Source organism: Erinaceus europaeus, chromosome 13 (assembly GCF_950295315.1).
Source record: "Erinaceus europaeus chromosome 13, mEriEur2.1, whole genome shotgun sequence".
NCBI lineage: Eukaryota > Metazoa > Chordata > Mammalia > Eulipotyphla > Erinaceidae > Erinaceus > Erinaceus europaeus.
Genome location: NC_080174.1, coordinates 75,905,566 through 75,927,205, shown reverse-complemented (window position 1 = coordinate 75,927,205; position 21,640 = coordinate 75,905,566). Strand labels below are relative to the sequence as shown.

At 40.0% G+C, this 21,640-nt stretch overlaps 1 protein-coding gene across 7 annotated transcripts in view; it reads left to right on the top strand.

Moving 5' to 3' along the window:
• The window catches only part of DAB1 (DAB adaptor protein 1), a 1,538,943-nt gene that overhangs the window by 1,460,925 nt on the left and 56,378 nt on the right, over window positions 1-21,640 (top strand). For all 7 annotated transcript variants that reach the window (XM_060206276.1, XM_060206275.1, XM_060206272.1 and 4 more), the window contains one exon: window positions 686-745. In XM_060206276.1, coding sequence (XP_060062259.1) covers window positions 686-745 — 60 coding nt within the window. The remainder of the gene's footprint in view (window positions 1-685; window positions 746-21,640) is intronic.

Genomic DNA, 21,640 nt, shown 5'->3' with positions numbered 1-21,640 from the left:
CCAGGTTGTAATGACAAAATTCAAAAAAGCTAAATGACCTTTGTAGGGTATTATATTTGCTATGTAGTCAATTAAGACCAGATAGATGAGTGAAAAAACAGAGGAGGGAAGAAGGTACAAATAAGTGTGTGTGTATATATATATTTTAAAAGGATAGATTCTAGTCTCACACTTTTCATCTCATTTATGAACACTTCTCCTAAAACAAAAATTTTGTAATTATCAGATAGCTTATACATAAACCCAACAGAAGATACTTCAGCCTTGATATTTGCTGCATTTTAAGTAGCATGGGACTCAGTCTTTAAGCTGAGTCACAAAGTGGTTTATCCTTTGGACATGTCAGAACACTTTTTGGGCTTACTTCTGTCTTTGATGAAATGAAGGTAATTTTTTTTTTCATTGCATGATCTCCAAGGTCTCTGCAACTTCCTATTCTGTGATTTTGTAAGGAACACAATGGAAGAAATACCCTGAAAACATGTTTAAGGTTCAGAGAGCCCACTCCTCCTGCAGTTTCCATAAAACAGAATCCCTGACTTGATGCTTTCATGGTTCAAGCAGCCCCATTGAAAGTCAGTCCTTGGACTTCAGGGACTGTTCTTAGCCAGCTAGAAGTTAAAGTTGCTTTGTTAAATAAAGTGTCTGCAAGTATTTTGACTGTGTTAATTTGACTTGTCCACAGGTTCCAACCAGCCAAAAGAAGGAAGGTGTTTATGATGTGCCAAAAAGTCAACCTGTAAGTGTAAGTATAACTCTTCTCTACTGCCATGTTCCTGTGACCTTGGTTCATACTGTGGCTGAGTTCACAACCTAAGGAAGGAGGCTCTTGTTCTGGATAAGTGTCACCAAACTGGTACAGTTTTGCTGGGGACCCAATGCTGGCAACTTCTCAGTGAATGATGGGGAAGGAGGCATAAGTAAGATTTAGTAATCATGGACAAAGAACTGGTCCATGCATCAGAATGAGTCGAATGACGCAGCCTACGGATTCAAGGAGACTATTATATACCCAGGTGGAGGGAGGGAACGTCTTGGTTCTGAGAAGAGAGTTTTTATCCAGTGTGAAAGAGGTTGAAAAAACTCATTTGGACAACAGAAGGCCTGACCACAGCCTTTAGAGTGTGGAAGGGTAAAGCGCTGTGAAAAAATCTCTCACACAGTGGGTTGTAGAGAATGTAGGTCTTCCATTGCAGTTAGATACCAGCTACTGGAAGGACTACTGGAAATCAAAAGCAGAAAGGAAGATCCAAGCATGGGATCTCCAAGTTACTGCTATTCTTAGGCTCATACTTTGCACCTCCACATGACACTCAGAAGGTCACCTGTGCTCATAGCTGAAGCAGCACTCGAGAGTCTATAAGGGTGCTTGAGTCACATAAGAGAATGTACGTGTGACGTTGCATGTTAAAAGAACTCAGGTATTTCTTCACTATTGATCTTATTCAATTTAAACAAATGTGCAACATGCAGAGCTTCTGGATCACAGGGACCTTAAAGCGTCTGGACTCTAGTGCTGACAGAGCTGTCTTGAGACAAAAAGAGTTTCTGGAATATTATGCTTATTTCCACATCCCAAACTGTAATGATATGAAGATGCTCGCATTTGGGTCAAGGTCAGATCACTGAGGGATTTGAAATCCCTCCCTTACTCTATGGAGTAGCTGAAGGACCTGAAAATATTAGAACTGGAGTAACAAAAACTTAGATATGGAGATGTGAGTGAAAATGTGAAAATGTGCAAGCCAGAGCCTGGAAGACCATCCGATAGAAAAAAATTGAAGGGGGATTCAAACACTTATATTGTGTGTGCTTAGAGGGGTGGGGAGGTGGGCAGCAAACTCAATGTTCCTTCCAAAGCTGAGCTTCTGTCTCTCAGAGTTGGAAGTCTTCTGAGTTCAGTCTTTGCCCTCTTTGCCCTTACTTCTTCTTTCCTTACTGCATTTCCTTCTGATCAATTTCTATTTCTCTAGCCCACTCTGTTAGTATCTTGAAACTACCATGTCCACCCAAATACTACTTTTGATTCCCACTGCATATTTGCTTTAATGGGAAAAAACAAAACTCCAGATACAGGCCCCTTTTCAAAAACCCAAGTCAGGAAACATTGTCGAGTGAGTGTACGCATAGTGCCAGTGCTGCTCAGGGAAAGGCAGTTTTTTTCTCCCTGAGGCCTTTGCATTTAATCAAGCCTCCTTGTTGCCAAGACACTGGTCTATTCTTTGTGTTTCTATTTGGTCCAGCCCCCATTACACAGCTCCCTACAATTCAATTTGTGCCTAAATTGCCTCACTTGTCCTCTAACTGGTTTAGATACGTGAAGAAGCATGCTCCATTTGCCACCTTGGATTTTGTGAAGTTATTAACCCTTCCAGCCACAACATTCCCATGATCAATAGCCCTAAGGAAAAAAAAAAAAAAAAACATGTTCTTTCATTTTAACTTTAATCAGGGAAATGTTTTGACAAGACAGTTGTTGTCTTGTGGTATTTAATTTGTTTTATGTAAATTAATACTCAGCTTAGTAGACTCTCTTTACTTGACATACAGCACTCTGGTCCTAACCTTTACCTCTAATGTACCTCTTCCTGGTTCAGCTCTATCTACTCATCCCCTCTACTTCCCAACCCCTGTATACTTTTATCTATCTATCTATCTATCTATCTGTCTGTCTGTCTGTCTGTCTATCTATCTATCTATCTATCATCTATCTATCTATCTATCTATCTATCTATCTCTTCCCCCCTCTCTCTTATTCTTTCTCTCTCTCCCTGCTTCCCTCTCTTTGCACCCCAGTTTAGCACCTAACTTTATGTACATGAAAGAATTTCTGGACTTTTACCTCAAACTCTATCAGCACACCACCCCGCCTAAGAGGGGGTGGGGCTCTCCCATTCCCTATTCTGCCTCTCATACTAGCTCTGACATTCACAGTGTCAGCATTCTTCTCCATGGGTTTCAAGAGCTTCCTGAACTCGTCTGCATTTCCAGCAACAAGATCAGGGCCTGGAAACACCAGGCACAACACAGCTGCTCAAAGAGTATATGAGAAGTAGATGAATCACTCTACCCTAGAGAAGAAAATTATGAAAACTTCTGGTACTTCCTTTTTATGGAAATTCCTGAGTTTTGCTTATTTTTAAATTTCAAAATGGCTATTGAGTATAAGTACTAAGGCTTGGAAAATGTTTGGCATTCCTGAATGACCTATAATAGCTTTCAACCCACAAAGTCCAAGAAACTTTTGATGGTGATGATGACTTACTTTCCCATGAAAAATTTCAACATCTCTAACTGCCTCAATAACACTTTGGAAAGGTAAACAGATGGAAATTCATTTCCTGCTCCTACCACCTATGCTCCTTTGTATCATTAAGACCCAGTCTTCTCATCTATATTTTGAAAACGTAACTTGCAAAGCAAGTTGGAAATGAAAACAATACATGTACTGGAATAGTTCCTGCACTTACGTAGACCTCCCATAGTCGCATTAAATACCCAGGTGTCTGTCTCCTTCCACCCCCTGGGCTGCAATCTTCCTGCTCTCCAAGCTTCCCCCTCCAGATCTGTCTCTCCGCTGAGTATGCTTTCCCTAGGGCCTCTGTATCCTGGCCTCTTCCACTATGTCTCTATTTGTACCCTCACCATGTAAATACTCCTTCTAGTAAAGGCAAGTAGAATCACAGCAATGCATGTAAAGTAGCTTCCAGGGAATTTGGGGACTTCTACAAGTTCCCCCCAAGAATAGAGACTGCTTATGACTTATTATTTTAGGTACCATCTGGTTTCTTCTTCCGTGGGCCCAGATCCAAACAGAGCTCTGGTAAGAGACTCAGACCAGGGATATCCCCCCAACCCACCATAGTGAAGCTAAACCCTCACCCACTCAGGATTATTTTTGAAGAAGACTTCCCACCAGTCCCCAGTCTACTCAGGGAAAGAAATGTTTGCCTGGTCTTCAGAGTCAGGTCAGACTATGGGTCTCATCTGGACCTCTTATCTAAGAGTCCCAGAGCAGGTTTTTGCCTTTCTGAACTTTAACATCATTATCTGTGTAAATAATCTGGATGTCAGCCTTGTATAGTTTGAAGAGGAGACATGTGTGTAAAATCCTTAGCAGGGGATGTAGGTTAGACTAACTGAGAACATTTCCATTTCTGAATGTTAAAAGTTGTTAAAAGTTGTACTAGCAAACAGCTTTCACTGAGCTGGGGATTGCAAAGTATTCCAGGTGATTATCTCTGGACTTCTGTGCAATGATCAGCTGGTTTTTATGTTCTCTTACTGTATCCTTGTGTGCCTTTGGACTTTGAATTCCTTACAAACTTTGGCTTTGGGGCTAATGATAGTACCTATTTTAGTGTTTTTGTGTAAAGACCCAATGAACTTGAGTATGAGTATTAGCATTATTCATGGCACATGGTGGTTTTTCAGTAACTGTGAACTAGTCCTTCTATTTTCCCTCCTTTCTTGTGAGCTTCCTAAGGATAGAACTCACTTTTAATCATAATTTATCACTGAAGTTACGCTTCTTGAGATTTCTTATTTCTTTGATATTGCAGTGGTAAAGTCTTTTTCCAGAAGATGAGGAGTGGGGATGGGTCACTTACTGACATGCCAATTTTTATAGTCTTGGGTGTTGGTGGAATCCTTCACTTGTAGCTTTTAAAGCTGTGTGCTTGTAACAGACCGAGGTTCAAGTCCCTGGTCTCCATCTGCAAGGGGGAAAGCTCCACAAGTGATGATATAGTGTAATAGGTATTTCTCTGTCTCTCCTTCTTTGTTTCCCCTCCCTCTCAACTTCTCTCTGTCCTATCAATTAATTAAATAAATAAATAATGATGATAAAGCTGTGTCCTAAAGCCCAATTCATTGGCTTCTCATCATTTTTTTTTTTTTTTGTAGAGATAGAGGTAGAAATACTACCAGGAAAGTAGTAAATTTGATGTTTGGGGAGAATTCACTCTAAAAAATATACATTTTTTTCCTCCTCCTAGAAAAGGTTGTGAGGAACTTTTCACAGGGGAGGATCTCTCCTGTATCTTGATTTCATGATATTTTTAATATAAGGATCCCTGAAATCTAATGCCATAAATGCTTGCTGACAAGTAATGCAGATGACAGCAGGGGCAGGTGGGTTTCAGAAAAAAGGATATAACTCTGGACAAGGCCTTAAGGAATGATCAGGATTCTGAAGGCAAAAGAGAAATGGAAGTACTTTCAAGGCAGTTCATTGAAGTCCCATGACTCCTGGGTCTAAACTGCTTCTACTTAACAGCCTTCAGAGCTGATTAATTTATCAGCAGTTTGCAACTTGAAGAAACACTGGTTGTCTTTCTTTCTCCACCTGATAGTTTCAGTCATTTTCTCTAAACAGATACCCTAACCTCCTTGGAACTGTCAAAGCTGTTCATTCCTGAGTGGAGAGGAATGTGTGTGCTAAGAGTACCATTACCACATTCATTATTGAATGCTTTTTGCACTCTCTTGCCCCCGAGTCTGTTCCCAGTTCCACAGTGGGATCTCAAGTGGAGTGGTGTGTTCACAGGTTACGGAAGTGCTTATTCTAGACCCTATAATGCATCACACCACTGAACTTGGTTGAGATTTAACCTTCACAATCAGTTGTTATAATAATCCACCACATGACCTGTGCCATGGTTACATGAGAAGTACTCAGAATTACTTTTTATAATATTTTTATGACTGGAAACATTCCTTTATCTTTTATATCTTACTCAGTTTAAAAGCATTTTTATGTAGTTGTGCTAGGTATATATAGACTATCTAAATATCATTAATACAGTGGGTTCTAGAAGAATATATTTTGTTCTTCAGAAGAGACTATCTTAGAACATTGTCCCTGCAGTGAATAGAAGGTCATAAAATAGGGACCAGGCAGTGGTGCACCTGGTTAAGCACTCACAGTACAGTGCTCGAGGATCCGGGTTCAAGCTCCTACTCACCACCTGCGTGGGGAAAGATTCACAAGTGGTAAAGCAGGGATGCAGGTGTTTCTCTGTCTCTTTCCCTCTCCTTCCCCTCTCAGTTCTTTTCTATCTCTATCCAAAAATAAAAATAAATAAATAAATTTTAAAAAGAAGGCAATAAATTTTCAAGCTGATATTGGACATGACATGAACTTCCGTTTGACGAAACATGGATTCCAACATTGAAAGGAATTATCAGATCCTTTGAGGATCTTGCCTTACCATGAGGTGTCATCTTTCCCAACCTTTTAACTTCCTGTGATTCGACTTAACCTAATCTGCAAAATGGAAATGATGACCATTCTCTATGAGTATCTTAGGGCTCTTGTGGCCCTCAGAATGCAAGGTGAAAACATTATCTATAAAGATAAGGTATTGCTCTTATGAAACCTCGTGAAGAAAAGATTAGAAACAATAAGTATTAATTTCTTCCAGTTATTTTATGGACTATCCTATGATTAATAAACAGGTCCAAGTTTTATGATGAGAGAAAACAAATATGAACAATTTCAAGACATTTTCGACTATTTGATTTTTAGCCTCTCGGAGTAATGGTATAACAAAGCAGCAGATGAATGGTTTTATAAGATATTTCTAGATGGGGAATGTGACAGCTGTACTAAACATCAGTATCACTCATTTGTTTTTATATTGTTTGGCCCCATGTTCATATGTCTACTGTTTACCTCTCCCATCTTGTTCCTACTGTCTCAACTTCTAGGCTAACTATCTAGAGGCCCTGTTCCTCTCTTCATTATTGTTGCCCTAACTTAAAGTATTCCTCTCTGAAGTGCACAGCAGTGTGTCGTGGCATTGCCCTGTCAATCTGTTGCTCCTACTACAAAGACACATACCTCAGAGAGCACAAAATAAGTCATTAGAAAATCTCTTCCACCGTAGTCGTCTTTTAGAAAGCTTGAAATCAGAGTTCTAGATTTATCTGGTATGTCCTGAGAAGGAGCCACACTGGGAGAAATTGAAGTCCAGCTCTCCATTCATTTTCGTTATTTATTTTGTAGAGCAGGTCACTAGCCAGATTTCTAGAGCCTGGCACTAGTGTAGTTGTAGTCTTTACAGAGATGGCCTTTATTGAACTTCTATTGTGTGCCTGTGCACTAGACTATGTGCGTCACTCAGTAGTAGTAATAAAACCTGGGAGGTTGTTGGCATTTATATATAAGGAAGAAAAAAAGACTTCTTCAAAAGGCCATGCTGTTCACCCAAGTTTACTCAGTTGACAGAGGCAGAGTTTCACCCTTAAGTTGTTCTGTTTCAGCTACCTAAACAATTTCTACTAAAACAAGATTAGAGAAAATACCTTTAGGAGTAAGGAAAACACAGTTTTCATCTCCTTATTCTTATCCTAATCAAACTCCACACAAGTTTTAACTTCTTCTTTCCCTTTACTCTTGATCCTAAAGTCGTTATATCAGCTCTTAGGCCCTGCAAGACCCAGGAATCAACTGCTGACCTTGAACTCCTCTCCTCTTCTTCAGACTGAGGTCCAGAAGAGCACACCCACGCCCACCATTCATTGGATTCTCACTTTGTCTGGCACTATGTTTTCTTCATCCTAACACTGAAAACATATGTCTGAATCCTAAGAAACAAATCTTATTTTCTCACCATACTCCCAACTCTCCCAATGCCTGTATATTTCAGTTTTGGTGGAGATTTTTTTGGTCTTAGATTTAGTCCATTTTTCCCTGCTGCAAATACAGGAAGTCAGTTCATGAAAGTGAAGAATTGCAAGAATTTCCTGGACAACTGTTTTCTACCCTTCCAAATGTCCATGTTTTCATAGCAAATAAAATTTCATTCACATTTCAACAGTTGGTTTTTCCTTTAGTTTGAAATCTGGATTAAGGATGTTGAATAATTGGATTAAATCTAGTCGGAACATTTGTCAGCTTCACTTCCTCATTAAGCACCACATTGTGGAGAAATTGCAATTATTGCAATACAGTTAACATAGATGTCATACAAGAGGAGGGTTTTCTGAAGTGTGAGGGAAAGGAATTTGAATCTACATTTTCTATTAAATGAAATAGAAGCAAGCCTGCCTTTTTGGATGTTTCAGAGTGGCCTGTCTTTTAGTTGTTCTTAATTATGAGATAGAAGTTTGAATTCCTAGAATCCTAAAGTTAGTTGAAACAATGAAAGATGCTATCTGGTTTAACCAAGAACATTTGTGACAGGTGCAGTGAACATTCCTAACTCTTTGGCTTCAAGTCATATGCCCAAAATGACAGACTTTCATTACCTTTGAATTTCCAGAGCTCATTGCTACAAAGTTCTGCTTTTAATTTTTTTTAATTTATTAGTCTTCACTTTTTTTACTTCCTCCTTGATTGTAGGTGAGATAGGTGAGGGGAGGTATACCTGCAGCGCTACTTCACTGCTTATGAATCTTTTCCCCTCACCCATGGGGACAAGGGGCTTGAATCCCAGGTCTTCACATACGATGATGTGTGCACTCTACCAGGAGCACCCCTGCCTAGCACTGGTGTTCCTTTTTCTGGTAACTGATATCTCTATTCAATTCTCCCATCTGTCCATTCAGTAAATACTTACTGGCAAACAGTATTCTACTTACCAGGGATGAAAAAAAATATTAAGACTGTCTGCTTGAGAATCTTACTAGTTTCAGAAGAAGATAGGCATGTAACAATAATGACAATGAGTACAGTCCGGCTGATAAGAGGCTAGGTACAAGATACTGTGGGAGTTTAAGTAAGGTGGGGAGTGGTAAATTTAACTGAGAAGATTTAGTAAGGTCTTCACCCAAGGCTGTAGAGTGCAAGTAGAGTCTTAAAAGGTATGAGAGGGAGTCGGGCTGTAGCGCAGCAGGCTGAGTAAGGATCCTGGTTCGAGCCCCCAGATCCCCACCTACAGGGGAGTCGCTTCACAGGCAGTGAAGCAGGTCTGCAGGTATCTATCTTCCTCTCCCCCTCTCTGTCGTCCCCTCCTTTCTCCATTTCTCTCTGGCCTAACAATGACAACATCAATAATAACAATAACAGCAGCAACAACAACAATAAAACACAACAAGGGCAACAAAAGGGAACATAAATATTAAACAAAAAAAAAAGGTGATGGCACTAGAGAAATGGTAGAACAATGTTCAGGAGAAAGAATTGAATGTTTGATGGCAGTAAAATGTGGAAAAGCCACACTTTAAAAAGCCATATGGATACCAAGGGAAGCCAACCTCAGCCAGCCAACAGTACATTCTCAGTACAATGTGCCACTGAGAAGCTGCAATTTGTTAGGAAATCAGTGATGCTTTCAGGGAGCTGAGTGACACTATTAGAGTTCTACTTCTCAACATCACTCTGGTGGCCTGTGGCAGGTGGCTGGGCAGGTGGTGGGACCATTAAGAAGTTAATGGAATTATCTATGTGTATCCACTAAGATGGAGTCAGGAACACAGAGCCCATATCAGGTAGCTTAATAGGGGGAATTTGATATGGTAAATGATTGACAAAGATATGAAAAGAGTTGAATAATCAAATAGGACTGTGTATTCTTACCCAGAATAGTAAGAGTCAGAAGCAAGTGACTAGAGTGCTAGAAGGATTAAACATGGGGGTGGAAACAGCAGAGCCCAGTAGCTGACCAATCAAAGGCACTGAGACTATAGAAGTAAATGCCAGGTAGACACTGGAACCATGATAACAGGGACTTCTGGGTGGAAGGAGACAGCTACTGCCAGATTCTGCCAGAAAAAAAGTTTGGGAGAAAGTCAATGCTTTTCTTTTCTTCCTCTATATACTTCCAAACTCCTGCCTCCCGTTGACCAGATCTAAACTGAAACAATTTAGCAAGAAAGCCTGAGCCAAATAGTATAAGGATGAGCCACAGAGCAGGGGAAGGGTAAGAATGGGTCTGTGAAGAGACCAGATCATCTAAAAGAGAAAATGTTTTACCATGTCCAAGGACAAGAAGTTTCAAGTTCCTGGCCACCGTGTCAGAGTACCATGCAAAGGGCAGCTTCAGAAGCAGCAAATGGTATTGTGGTGTTTCTCTCTGTATTTATCACTCACTGTATGGGGGAAAAAATAAAGATAGTGGCATCACATAGGCCCAAAGCCCCATCAAAGCCCTTGAGGTAAATGCATGTAAATCTGAGGACAGAGAAATAGCACTAGATAAGAGAGAACTATTGTGAATCTGGACTGAGGGTAAAATAGTACAGAAAGTAAATTGGAATTTGTGTGGCAAATTTAATAGGTGACTAAGGTCATTGTGGGAAAATCTGGATGATAGGAGAAGTGAGAACAATATGAGGTATAAATTACTCCCAAGGTAGGTCAAGTAACCAAAAACCCTGTCACCTCCCATATAAATCCGCTGTTTTACAAAACATGTGCTTTTCTATCTTTGATTTCTAACAGTGCTTTTCTATCAGCCTTTGTCTATCAGTCATCTTCAGGTTCTTACAAAAGACATCAGTCATACCTTTCAGTGTTCTCTCTGTTCTCTGTCCATGACTCCAATTTGGACAGTGCCATAGTGTCTCTTTGAATGTTATCTGCCTCTTCCTTTCATGGTTGAAAGACTGAACTGTCACGAGTCAAATCAAATAGTTGTAGAGAAATCACTGTTAAATCATTCCAGAAAATTGTTTGCCACAGATGAAGATGTGGAAGGTGAATAACTAGTTGTGCAAGAATTGCCTAGTGCCCATGTGCTTAACTTAAGTTGACAGAAGCCACAGCTGCATAAAAACATGATCACACCATTCTTTTGTTAAACTGCTTGTCATTCGTCTCCTAGAGAAATGGCCTTCAAACCTTCATCTCGCTCTTTCTCTAACATTGACTTTGATCCATATGTATGCCTGAAGAATGCCCTTTCATGACTCCTCAAAAGTTAAGTTGTCACACTGTACTCACCAAAGTGTCTATAATCTTCCACTATTGTCTAGTGAACCTCCTCCACTTGTTGGATTCCCTACTGCCACCATCACCCCAACTTCAATTCTTCAGTCTGAATCCAAGGGTTGCTTTTGAGTTGTCTTTTCATTTGTTTCCCTGTTTTCTTCCCTGATACGCCACGTATGAGTGAGATCACTCAAGTATTTGCCTTTCTCTCTCTGACTCATTTTACATTCAAGCTATATTCATGCAATTGCATATGGCAATATTTCATCTTATAAGAAAAATATCATATTCTATTGTGGATTATATGTTCCATCTGCTTTATCCACTCATCCATCACCAGGCAATTGAATTATCTCCATGTTTTTTCTACTGTAAATACCAGTAGAGTGAATATGGGATTACATCTATCTTTTTGAATTGGTGTTTTTGTGTTCTTCATATATTGAATATATACTTAGGAAAACCACAGGAACCTTTATTCAAATGAAATGTGCCTGCTAGCTTTCCATATAAACAGATGAAAGAGAAAATGTGAAATGTGGTTGAAGCAAAGTTGAACCTCTAGGCCTGTCTACAAGATAGTCCACACACTTGACCTGCCAACAGTTCTGGAAGGGAAGCCATCCAGAGAGGGTATTGGACAACCACTACCCAATGGAGCCCACCAGTTAATTCCACGAGTGGGAGAAATTGAGACATCAGAAGAGAAGATACTTTGAATATATATATATTTTTTCTTAGAGGCTTATTCTACAGTTTGATCAGTAGATGTAGATTGGGAGTCAAATCTTTGGGCAGGTCATAAAAACAGCAGAAGGAAAATATAATTTGAACTTAGAGCTTTTTCATTTGTTAGTATATGACTTTAGGACAAGATCTTAAGACTGACTTTCAGATCAGGGCACAAGGAGATTTCAAACAGAAGGCAGCTTTTGGATTCTTTTTAGTGGCCAGTTATCAAAACAGGAAGAACTACTTCCCTGGATTCTTAAGAAGTTTAGATAGGAGAAGAGTTATAAGTATTTTTATGTTTGGTCCCAAAAAGGTCTTCAGTACTTCCTAGGGAACATAGTATTGTCATTTAAAAAAAATGTGAGTCTTGCAGCCCGACTTATTTGGAAATTTCCCCCCTTCAGTCACCATTTGTATGACTCCGGGTAGGTTACTTAAACTTTGTTGAGACTCAGTAAGTTCTATGGTACCTACTTCACAGAATTATTTTGAGAACTTGAGTAATGCAATATGTGAATGATATTTAGAATATCACCCGGTATTTGGTAAGTGAGTGACACCTATTAGCCATAATTACTATGACCCATTACATGGACAAAGAACTATACCAAATACTTTAGGAGACAAGTAAGACCAAACTATATTTCAAATATCAGATGGAGTGAGGGACTTAAGCCACAGCAACATGATCAAGTGTGACTGAGAACCTAGGGTTGGGGCTGAACTTGTGGAGGAGTGCAGTGGCTATGGACCAGGGGTAAAAAAAAAACAAGTTTTAACACCAAATGTCAAGCATCTCACCCAGCCTGGACCTGTAGCAGCACTTAATGTACTACTTCAAGGCCGTCTTAAACAATAAAAGCCTACTCTGTCCTTTGCTGTGATGGATATTGCAGAGCAGAGATGTTAAATCACTTGGGTGGCTGAGAAAAGCCTCTCTCTCTCTCTCTCTCTCTCTCTCTCTCTCTCTCTCTTAGCTGAGAAATGCCTCTCTCTCTCCCCCCCCACACCTCTTACCCTCCCCTCCAAAGTCAGGGTTTATCATCCTAGTTTATCTCTTAAATTGTGTCACATTTGAAAGTGAAAGAGTTGGCTGCTTTAAGACAATAGACAGGAACAGATGTTGTCTTAGGCAAATCAGGGTACATATTCACCCAAAGCTAGTGAATGTTCTTCTACTGAGTCAAGTTATCTCTTGCACAGTAAATTTCTAGTAGACTGCAGAAGTCGTCTATCTTGTTCCTGAAACTCCTTGCCAACTGTACTACCTGTGTTGAAGCAACAAGACCCAGATGCCCTGGTGCACGTTTGTGACTTCACTGGGCATAAATCAGAGTACGGGGAGATCTGTAACATGATAAGAAAATGTGATTCGGAGTTATCTGTTAAGTGCTGCTGCTGCTGCTGCTGCGGCAAGTGTATCATTATTCCTCTACTACAGATCATTAACATTCACAGAACCTTAACTACAGCTTCGCTAATGAGCACAACTCTAATATACAGTTTCCTCATAAATATCCATTGATACTGACACTCATTCTCTCTTGGTACAGTAATTCAGCCTTTCTGGATAAATCATCATGTTGAGGCTCTTTCTTTCTCCCAAACTGCTGTTATTAGTGGTTACAGAAGAATAATGGACAAACTCTAGTTTTTCAAAAGGAGGAAAAGATAAATGAATGATCACAAAGAATAAGATAATATATATTGGTGACAGACCTAATTCACAACATGTCACATTGCCCCCCCACCCCCCAAAGACTTAGAAAAGAATCCAGAAACAAGATATTTGTGGGAGTGCTCACAGGGAGCCTGGGAAAGTACCTTTAATAAACCTTATCTATTTCAGTAACACCTCAGTACTACATTGCTTCCCAGTCATTTGTGACACTTAGAAAAACACAGCCTCCTGGGGAGGGGCTACAGAACTTTGGTGGCGGCATGTAGTGACTTATTCGTATTGTGTGTTTATGAAAATACTACTGAAATCTGATAATTTTCCCAAACACTGTTAAATAACCCATAAAACAAAGACACAACCTCCTAGGCCCCATCCACCCCATGGATGAGCTATTCTAAATCTTGTCTGTATTTATGTATCAAGGAATATTGCAAAGCTCCCCCACTGCAGTCTGATGATTGCTAAATTAATCTAGGTTAATTAATATGACAACTCATATTTTCACCATCTTCTGGATGACAAGGTGGAGGTGGAAATGCTAAGAGAAGGGGTATAAAATTTGATCATGAAGGGTAATTTCCTTGCTGCTCTGCTTGTGCATAAAGGAAGGCTGTTTTTGAGAGTCCAGCAGTAGTGCAGCGGGCAAAGTGCACATGGGGCTAAGCGCACATGGTGCAAAGCGCAAGGACCTGTGTAAGGATCCCCGTTTGAGCCCCCAGCTCCCCCAACTGCAGGGGGGTCGCTTCACAGGCGGTAAAACAGGTGTGCAGGTGTCTATCTTTCTCTCCCCCTCTCTGTCTTCCCCTCCTCTCTATTTCTGTCCTATCTAACAACAATGACGACATCAATAACAACAACAATAACTACAACAACAACAATAACTACAACAACATAATATAAAAGACAGCAAGGGCAACAAAAGGGAAAATAAATAAATAAATATAAATTTTTTTTTGCCAAGGGTAGATAGCATAATAATTATGCAAAAAGACTCTCATGCCTGAGACTCCAGAGTTCCAAGTTCAATCCCACCACTAGCACCATCACCACCTTAAGAGAGGTGATCCCTGTTTTGGTTAAAAAAAAAAAAGAAAAAAAAGACTGCTGTTAAAGTGACAGCCACTCTCTATTTCCACAGCACTTTTTTCATCTCGCATGTCCTTGCTCTCACAGAGTACTGTCAGCATGTCATCATGTTTCTTCTCAGCAGGCTAGCTGCTGTCCTCATGACTGATATTATTCCTGTTTCTCACCTTTGCATGCTGTCAACCAATACTCTAGGTCCCTACCCCCTTGTATTTTTAAATCTTAGTCTCTTGTCCTATGTTACTTTTCTGTTGCTGTCTCTGCTACTTCTGTAGTTACCTCAGAAGTTTTGCTCTCCCCCACCCCCTTACGCTGTCATCATTCTGGGCCTGTTACTTGCTAGGATTGTAGGGCTAACATTTTGGGATAATTAGGCCATGGTCTTCCAGACAAGATTGGGGTGGATCATAACAGGGCAGGCTCCTAAACTGCTCATGCATAGCTGCCCCCGTAGATCCCCTACCTCTATCCTTGGACAGCAGTAGCTAAGAGTACATGCTTCAGGGCTGGTGGTGGCACACTTTTTAAGTGCATGTTACAGTGCACAAGGACCCAGGTTTGAGCCCCCGGTCCCCACCTGCAGGGGGAAAGCTTCAGGTGTCTATCTCTCTCTCTATCTACCCATTCCCTCTTGATTTCTGGCTGTCTCTGTCCAACAAATAAATAAAGATAAAAAAATTAAGGCGATTTTTTTAAAGCATATGCCACAAAGCTAATGTACTTTGATGAAGATCCAAGCTCAAGCCCGGTAGTGGTGCACCTGGCTGAGTGCATATGTTACAGTGTACAATGACCCAGTCTCGAACCCCCAGTCCCCACCTGCAGGGGGAAAGCTTCACAAGTGGTGAAATAGTGCTGCAGGCATCTCTCTGTGTACTCCTTCTCTATCACTTCCTTTCCTCTTGATTTCTAGCTGTCTTTATCCAATAAATAAATATAGATAATGAAAAAAAAATTAAAACAAAAAAGATCCAAGGTCTACATTTACTAGCTAAGTGACCTTGGGCAAATTAGTTAAGTCATCTGTCTTTCTGTTTCTTCCTCTGAAAGAAAGACGTGCAATATCACCTGCTTACTTTGTGATAGTTAAATGAATTAATATATCTGAGATCATTTAGGAATACTATATGGCATACAAACAGAAAGATTTCCATCTGCCTATGAGCTGTTTGTTGTTGTTGTTGACTCGTATCAGGAACACAAAGATGAACCAGATACAGTTTCTCATACAAGGACCTTAGAGTTTCCTAACATCACAATGTGTAGAAAAAAATAGTAGATAGGGGTTCGGGCTGTAGTGCAGCGGGTTAAGTACACATGGTGCGAAACTTGAGGACTGGCGTAAGGATCCCAGTTTGATCCCCCGGCTCCCCACCTACATGGGGGTCGCTTCACAAAGCGGTGAAGCAGGTCTGTAGGTGTCTGTCTTTCTCTCCTCCACTCTGTCTTCCCCTCCTCTCTTCATTTCTCTGTCCTATCCAACAACAACAGTGGCAATGACAACAATAACAATAGCCACAACAATGATAAAAACAACAAGAGCAACAAAAAGGAAAATAAATAAATAAATAAATTAATTAATTAATTATTTTAAAATAGTAGAGAATTAACCATTATAACTGGACCTCACATCACTGACTTCAGACCATTGTGCTGCTTTCTAAGGCTAGTCTCTTGGTGAACATCACCTGTTTTGATTCACAGAGCTCTACGTAGCTATTTTTATCACTGTTTTAAATATGAATAAAGTTTTCTTGGGGCCTTAGTTTTCTTATTGTAAAATGTAAGCCAGGTTTCTTCGCTGTCACTTGATATTGTCCCCACATTGTCTACAAAGAAATTGTGGAGGGTAAAGGGAAAGCTAGCTGAGCCGTTGGAAACTTGGGATTTCTTCTCTGCTCTGCTACTGATAAGTTCCTGATTTTGAAAAGGTTGCAGATCTCACTTTCTTCATCTGAGAAATAAACCACCCAATTCAGTTAGATGAGAGGGCTTTACAATCTCATCGAGTTCACTATGCTGCAACTCTGCATTCCATAAACTATACAAAATGCCATAAAGTAGATAGAAAATCATATTCCTAAAAGCTGCTTCACTGGCTTATCCTGGATAATCCATTCCCAGACAGAATGAGATCTTGTTTGCTCTGTGTACAGTGGAGTTGGCTTCAGTCTTAAGAATGGCAGTGGAGCAGTGATAGTGACTCACACTCTATGGAAATGCTCTTGTGCTTGTGACACTCACTCTTCGTGCTCTGATCTGGATCAGTAGCCTCCAAGTGTTGGAGGCCTGACTGTGAGAACTCAGGGTGGGGGCAATGACTGTCTCCGCCCCCACAGTCTTGGCACAGTGCTCATAGTGGGCATGCCAGGGAGAGCTCATTCATGATTAAGTATACACCTTGAGCATTGACGCTGGGAATGGAGAAATGAACCCGGAACTGAGTGCCCAAGCATGTAAAATCTGCATTCATCTGGAGCAGAGAAGGAAAAATATTTTGCATGGAACGGCTGTCAGAGCAGCAGACCGAGGCCTCTTCACTATTTTTCCCTTTGCTATGACATCTCCCTATTTGTGATTGCCTCTGATTTACTCCACATTCAGCCTGAGCCTCTGCTCCTCTTGCTTGGTTTCAACTCCCTCCAATATTTCTTGTGACTGTGTGGGTGCCATCTGGACAGCAGGAACAGCCTCTCTGAGAGAGACACATGAGCAAAGAGACAACAACTAACTTTCAGATAAGTCTTCCTGCCCTCCCTCCTCTCCCAATGTGCTGAGATGCCATCATTTCTGCTGACAGGAACCAATTGCACGTAACTGACTCTCATTCTCTCCCTTCTCAAAGGACTGAGTGGATGCTAAATCATGGACAGTTTTTTTCTTTTGGGGGGGGGATTCTTGAGATTTTTGCAAATGAACTGGAATAATAGTTTGAATGTAGAAAGGATAAAGAAAGAGATGATGAAATATACATATTGCCAGCTTTAGATTTCAGGTTCTCTCTGCACCTGTGTAAGTCTTTTATGTATTGTTGATGGCCCTTAGAGTAGCAAAACTACCGAAGAGTGTTGTTCTGTCCTCAAGGAAGGAGACACCATATTCTTCAATTCTCTGTATCTAATGACAGGTCTTCAGGATGAGGTCATAGGTTGGGTGTGGCATCTGGAGCCCAGGAAGCTTCTAAGAGCACTAAAGTAAGCTCACATCCAGCACTCCTATAGGAGTCAGGCTAGTGCTTACAGTGTTTCTGTTCAATGTGGATTACTATCCCTATTTGACTAATTATCACAGAAACTGCTGCCTGTGGTAAAAGCTTTGGCATCCATAAATCCCCAACACTACTAATGCTACCATTGCAAAATGTCTGCAACCTCTGGTTGCTGGCCCCTCAAGACTGGGATATATATTTTACATTTAATAATAAAGACAATAGCAGTAGTAACTACTGAAATGAATCACTATGTTACCTTAAGCCAGATGCTATAAAACAAAGACAATAGGAATGATTTCATAGCCCAGCATTAGAGCTCTGGACTTAAGTACCTGAAGCCCCAGAGACCCAGCGATGACTCCCTGATATGACCATATCCCAGAGATCTCTCTTTCCCTTTCTCTCTGTCATTCTCTCTCATAGAAATGATAACAATAATCATATGGCATTAACTTGTTTTCTTTTCCATTGCCATCTTGTGAATAGGGACAAGGACTGCATCTTGGCATAGTTGTTCAATAAACAGTTGATTGAGGTTTGAATGAGTAAGTAGTTATCACAATGTTAAAAAAAAAAGTCTTATCACTATCACCACCATGACCCCAACCCTCAACATTGGCACAGTCATTTTCCAGTGACACACTCACTATCTCTTTCCCATTGTCACTTTTGCAGAGATCCAATGTACTTAGTTTATTAATAGCTGATCACCTAAAGTTCTCAGCCTACAAACCACATCATCTTTCTTTGTATTATCAAGAAAGCAAAGAGTGCTTTGAGTTGTCTGGAAAGTCATGATGCCCTTTTCTCTGATTTTTCTATGTAAAAATAACGTGCATTGTGACTTTTCTGAAAATCCAATATTTTAGAAAACTTTGGACTTGAAAATATGCCATTGCCATTTGAATTCTGAAATATGTGTAAAGAGAAAAGTAAAGAAGAGCTTGGGCTAGGTATAATAATGGGAATGAGTTCCAGAGTAGTCCAGTATCATCAGTGCAAAACACTGCTAGAAAGGGCTGAATAGGAACCTGTGAGTTCTCTGAATGGACCTCTCCCCTCCTTCAGTTAACCTCCAGCTGACTTCACCTCCTCTCAGGGATCTCTCTCTTGCTTGTCCTCCTTCCTCCATCCCATTTCTTTTCTATTTTTCTCTCTCTCCCTTCTTACCCCCCCCCCCGCTTTTCCTCTCCCTTTTCATTTCTTTGTCTTCTTCCACTCACTCTTCCTTTTGTTTATGTTGGTTGTGAGTTTCTGTTTTATCAGTTTCTATTTTGTCAGCTCATGTGTTGCCTTTTAAATATACATTAGTCTTCTCACTGCTTCCCCAGAAAGCTGAGTCTGTAAGCATTATTGCCCTTATGTTGCATTGGAAAATACCAAGGTTCAGGTCCAGGGATAAATAGCATAATGGTTATGCAAAGAGACTCTCACAACTGAGCTTCTAAAGTCTAAAGTCTTGGATTCAATCCCCCGACACCACCATAAGTCAGAGCTGAACAGTGCTCTAGTTAAAAAAAAAAAACAAAAAAAAAAACTAAGGTTCAGAATGATGGGAAAATATTCAATAGGATATGTTTATGATGAAGCAAAAACTTGACCTGAAAACTGCTTTTTATAGAATCTCTTTGTTCTCCAAACCTGCCTCTCCAAAAACAAATATTTTTTAAGAATTCACTTTAAAATTACCCATTGTTTTCAAATCCAAGCACAATGAATTTTCTTGGCATAAAAGTTGAGAAGATCAAGACTCCAGGGCCAAATCCCTCAGCCAGAACTGTCAGCTGTTCACTTGAGCCTGTGAATCAGGTCAGTCTAGTGCCCTGACTTCTATGCAAGGGGTCAACCCTTCTTGAAACACCTGAATCAAGGTATCTGAATCAAAACCCTTTTCATCCTTGGGCCCTATACTGACTTTCTCCTTATATATTAAGAAAGTTGTTTCAAGCTTTGATGGATGAGTGGATAAAGAAAATGTGAAATATTATTCAACATTTTGAAAAAAAGAATCTTCTTCCATATATGAAGGAATAACTGAATCTTGAAGACATTATGCTAAGTTCAATAAGCCACTCACAGAAAGGCAAGTACTACATGATGCCACTTACTTGGGAGTCCATAAAAGACTCAGAGCAACAGAGACTGGGATGGTGATTGTAAGGGATAGGAGGGAGGAAGTGGAGTTACAAAGAATCTGCTTTGTAACTGTTACAAAGTTCCCGTTAGGCAAGATGAAATCATTCTCACAGAGATCCTCATTGTTTACCTTTTGTTAATGGCACTATATTGTATATTTTATAATTTCTTAAGAAGGTAAATCTCATGTTAATGTGTTTTTTACCATAATTTAAAAAAATGGAAGGCATCTCATCAACAAACATACATTTTCAGAAACAAGCTATACATTTTTCATAGCCCAGGGATTTTTCAGATATGTTTGGTTTGCATATACTTCATGGGAATAATGTAACTTTCATGATAAGATAGAAAGACCTAAGCATTTCTCTCCATCCTCTAACCATTTGTGACCCTCCTGAGGTGGTAGTTTGGTGAAACAAGCACTAAATTGTGAAATGAGGCCCAAGGCTGAGGAATTAGAGGCAACTTTTCAGTGATTACAGAGGCAAATCCTCAAAGCAGCACCAACCCTCCTGTTAGACCAAGGCACTGAATTCAGCAAGTCCAGGGAGGCCTAGGTCTCAGTGGTCCTAGAACCTTGTGGCATTAAATGGAATTCAGTTTTATGGATGATTAAGCTCCTTGGATTCCCACTGGAAATGTGAAATTTAGCTTCCTTTAAAAAGTGCCACAAATAACTGATTCTGGCTTAGTACAAGCAATGAAGAAATATTTTATTTTTTGAATACTGAGATTGCTTTCATGGTTTTGTCTAGACCTAGCAACAAATCCAATTTTCTCACTGAACTTTTTTGAACAGTGCAAAACTAGGGTTAAAAAATTATGGACTATATAAGAAATAAATGTCTTATAGGTAGAAAGCATTAGCATTCAACAAGTGGAAAGTTTAAAAACATGTACTGTTGGAGCTTGGCGGTGATGTACCTGATGGAGCAGATATGTCACCATGTGCAAAGACTTGAGTTCAAGCACCTGGACTCCACCTGCAGAGGGTCAGGGATGCTTCACAGTGGTGGAACATTGCTGCCGATATCTCTTTTTCTGTCTCTACCCACAAAGAAAGAAAAAAATAGACTCCAAGAGACAATGAGTTCTCATGCATACACCAAGCCCCAGCAATAATCCTAGTGGCAAAATAATAATAATAATAATAATAGTAATAACAATAATAATAATATATGATGGGGTATAAAATATAGTAATCACTACTCCATGCAAATATTTAAGTTGATATTAATTAAATAAATTAAATTTTAAGGTTTCATTCATTGGCCACACTAACTATATTTGAAGTATTCAATAACCACATACAGTTTTGGTCTACCATCTCAATCAATGAGAATATACAAATGTCTTCACACACTTTTATTGGGTGGCTCTACTCCTGGGAGAGATAATTTATTAACATTATAGCTTCTGTTTCCTATCTCAGTTCTCCTCCCATCTTTTGCTCCTCAGTCACCAAATAGCTTTTCCTTTCTATCAAGAAGTAGGAAGTTGGCTGTTTCCTCTTGGCCCAAGGTTCCAGAGGAAATTTATCATGATTAGCATATGCCTTCCTTGTTAAATTCCTCATCTGGGAAACACTCCTGCATCCAAATGCCTGCAATCAGTAGGTGCCTTAACATCACCCACCTTGATGCAGTTACAAATCACTTAAGTTAATTCACTCCTCCTAAGCTTTCCAAATGGATAATTGAATTCATCCTTTTGCAGCATTTGGTCTGATTTCAGCTTTAGCAACCTACTTGTCTCACCCTACTCCACCCCAGCTAGACACATCATCTCCTCTGGCTCTACTCAGAGCTTCAGGAGAGCAGCATCTATGTCTTTATCTTTGCATTTCCTGTGCTTAGTCAGGGCAGGGCATGTGGAAAGCACCCAGTGAGTGTGTGTTGATGAAATTAATTAATCA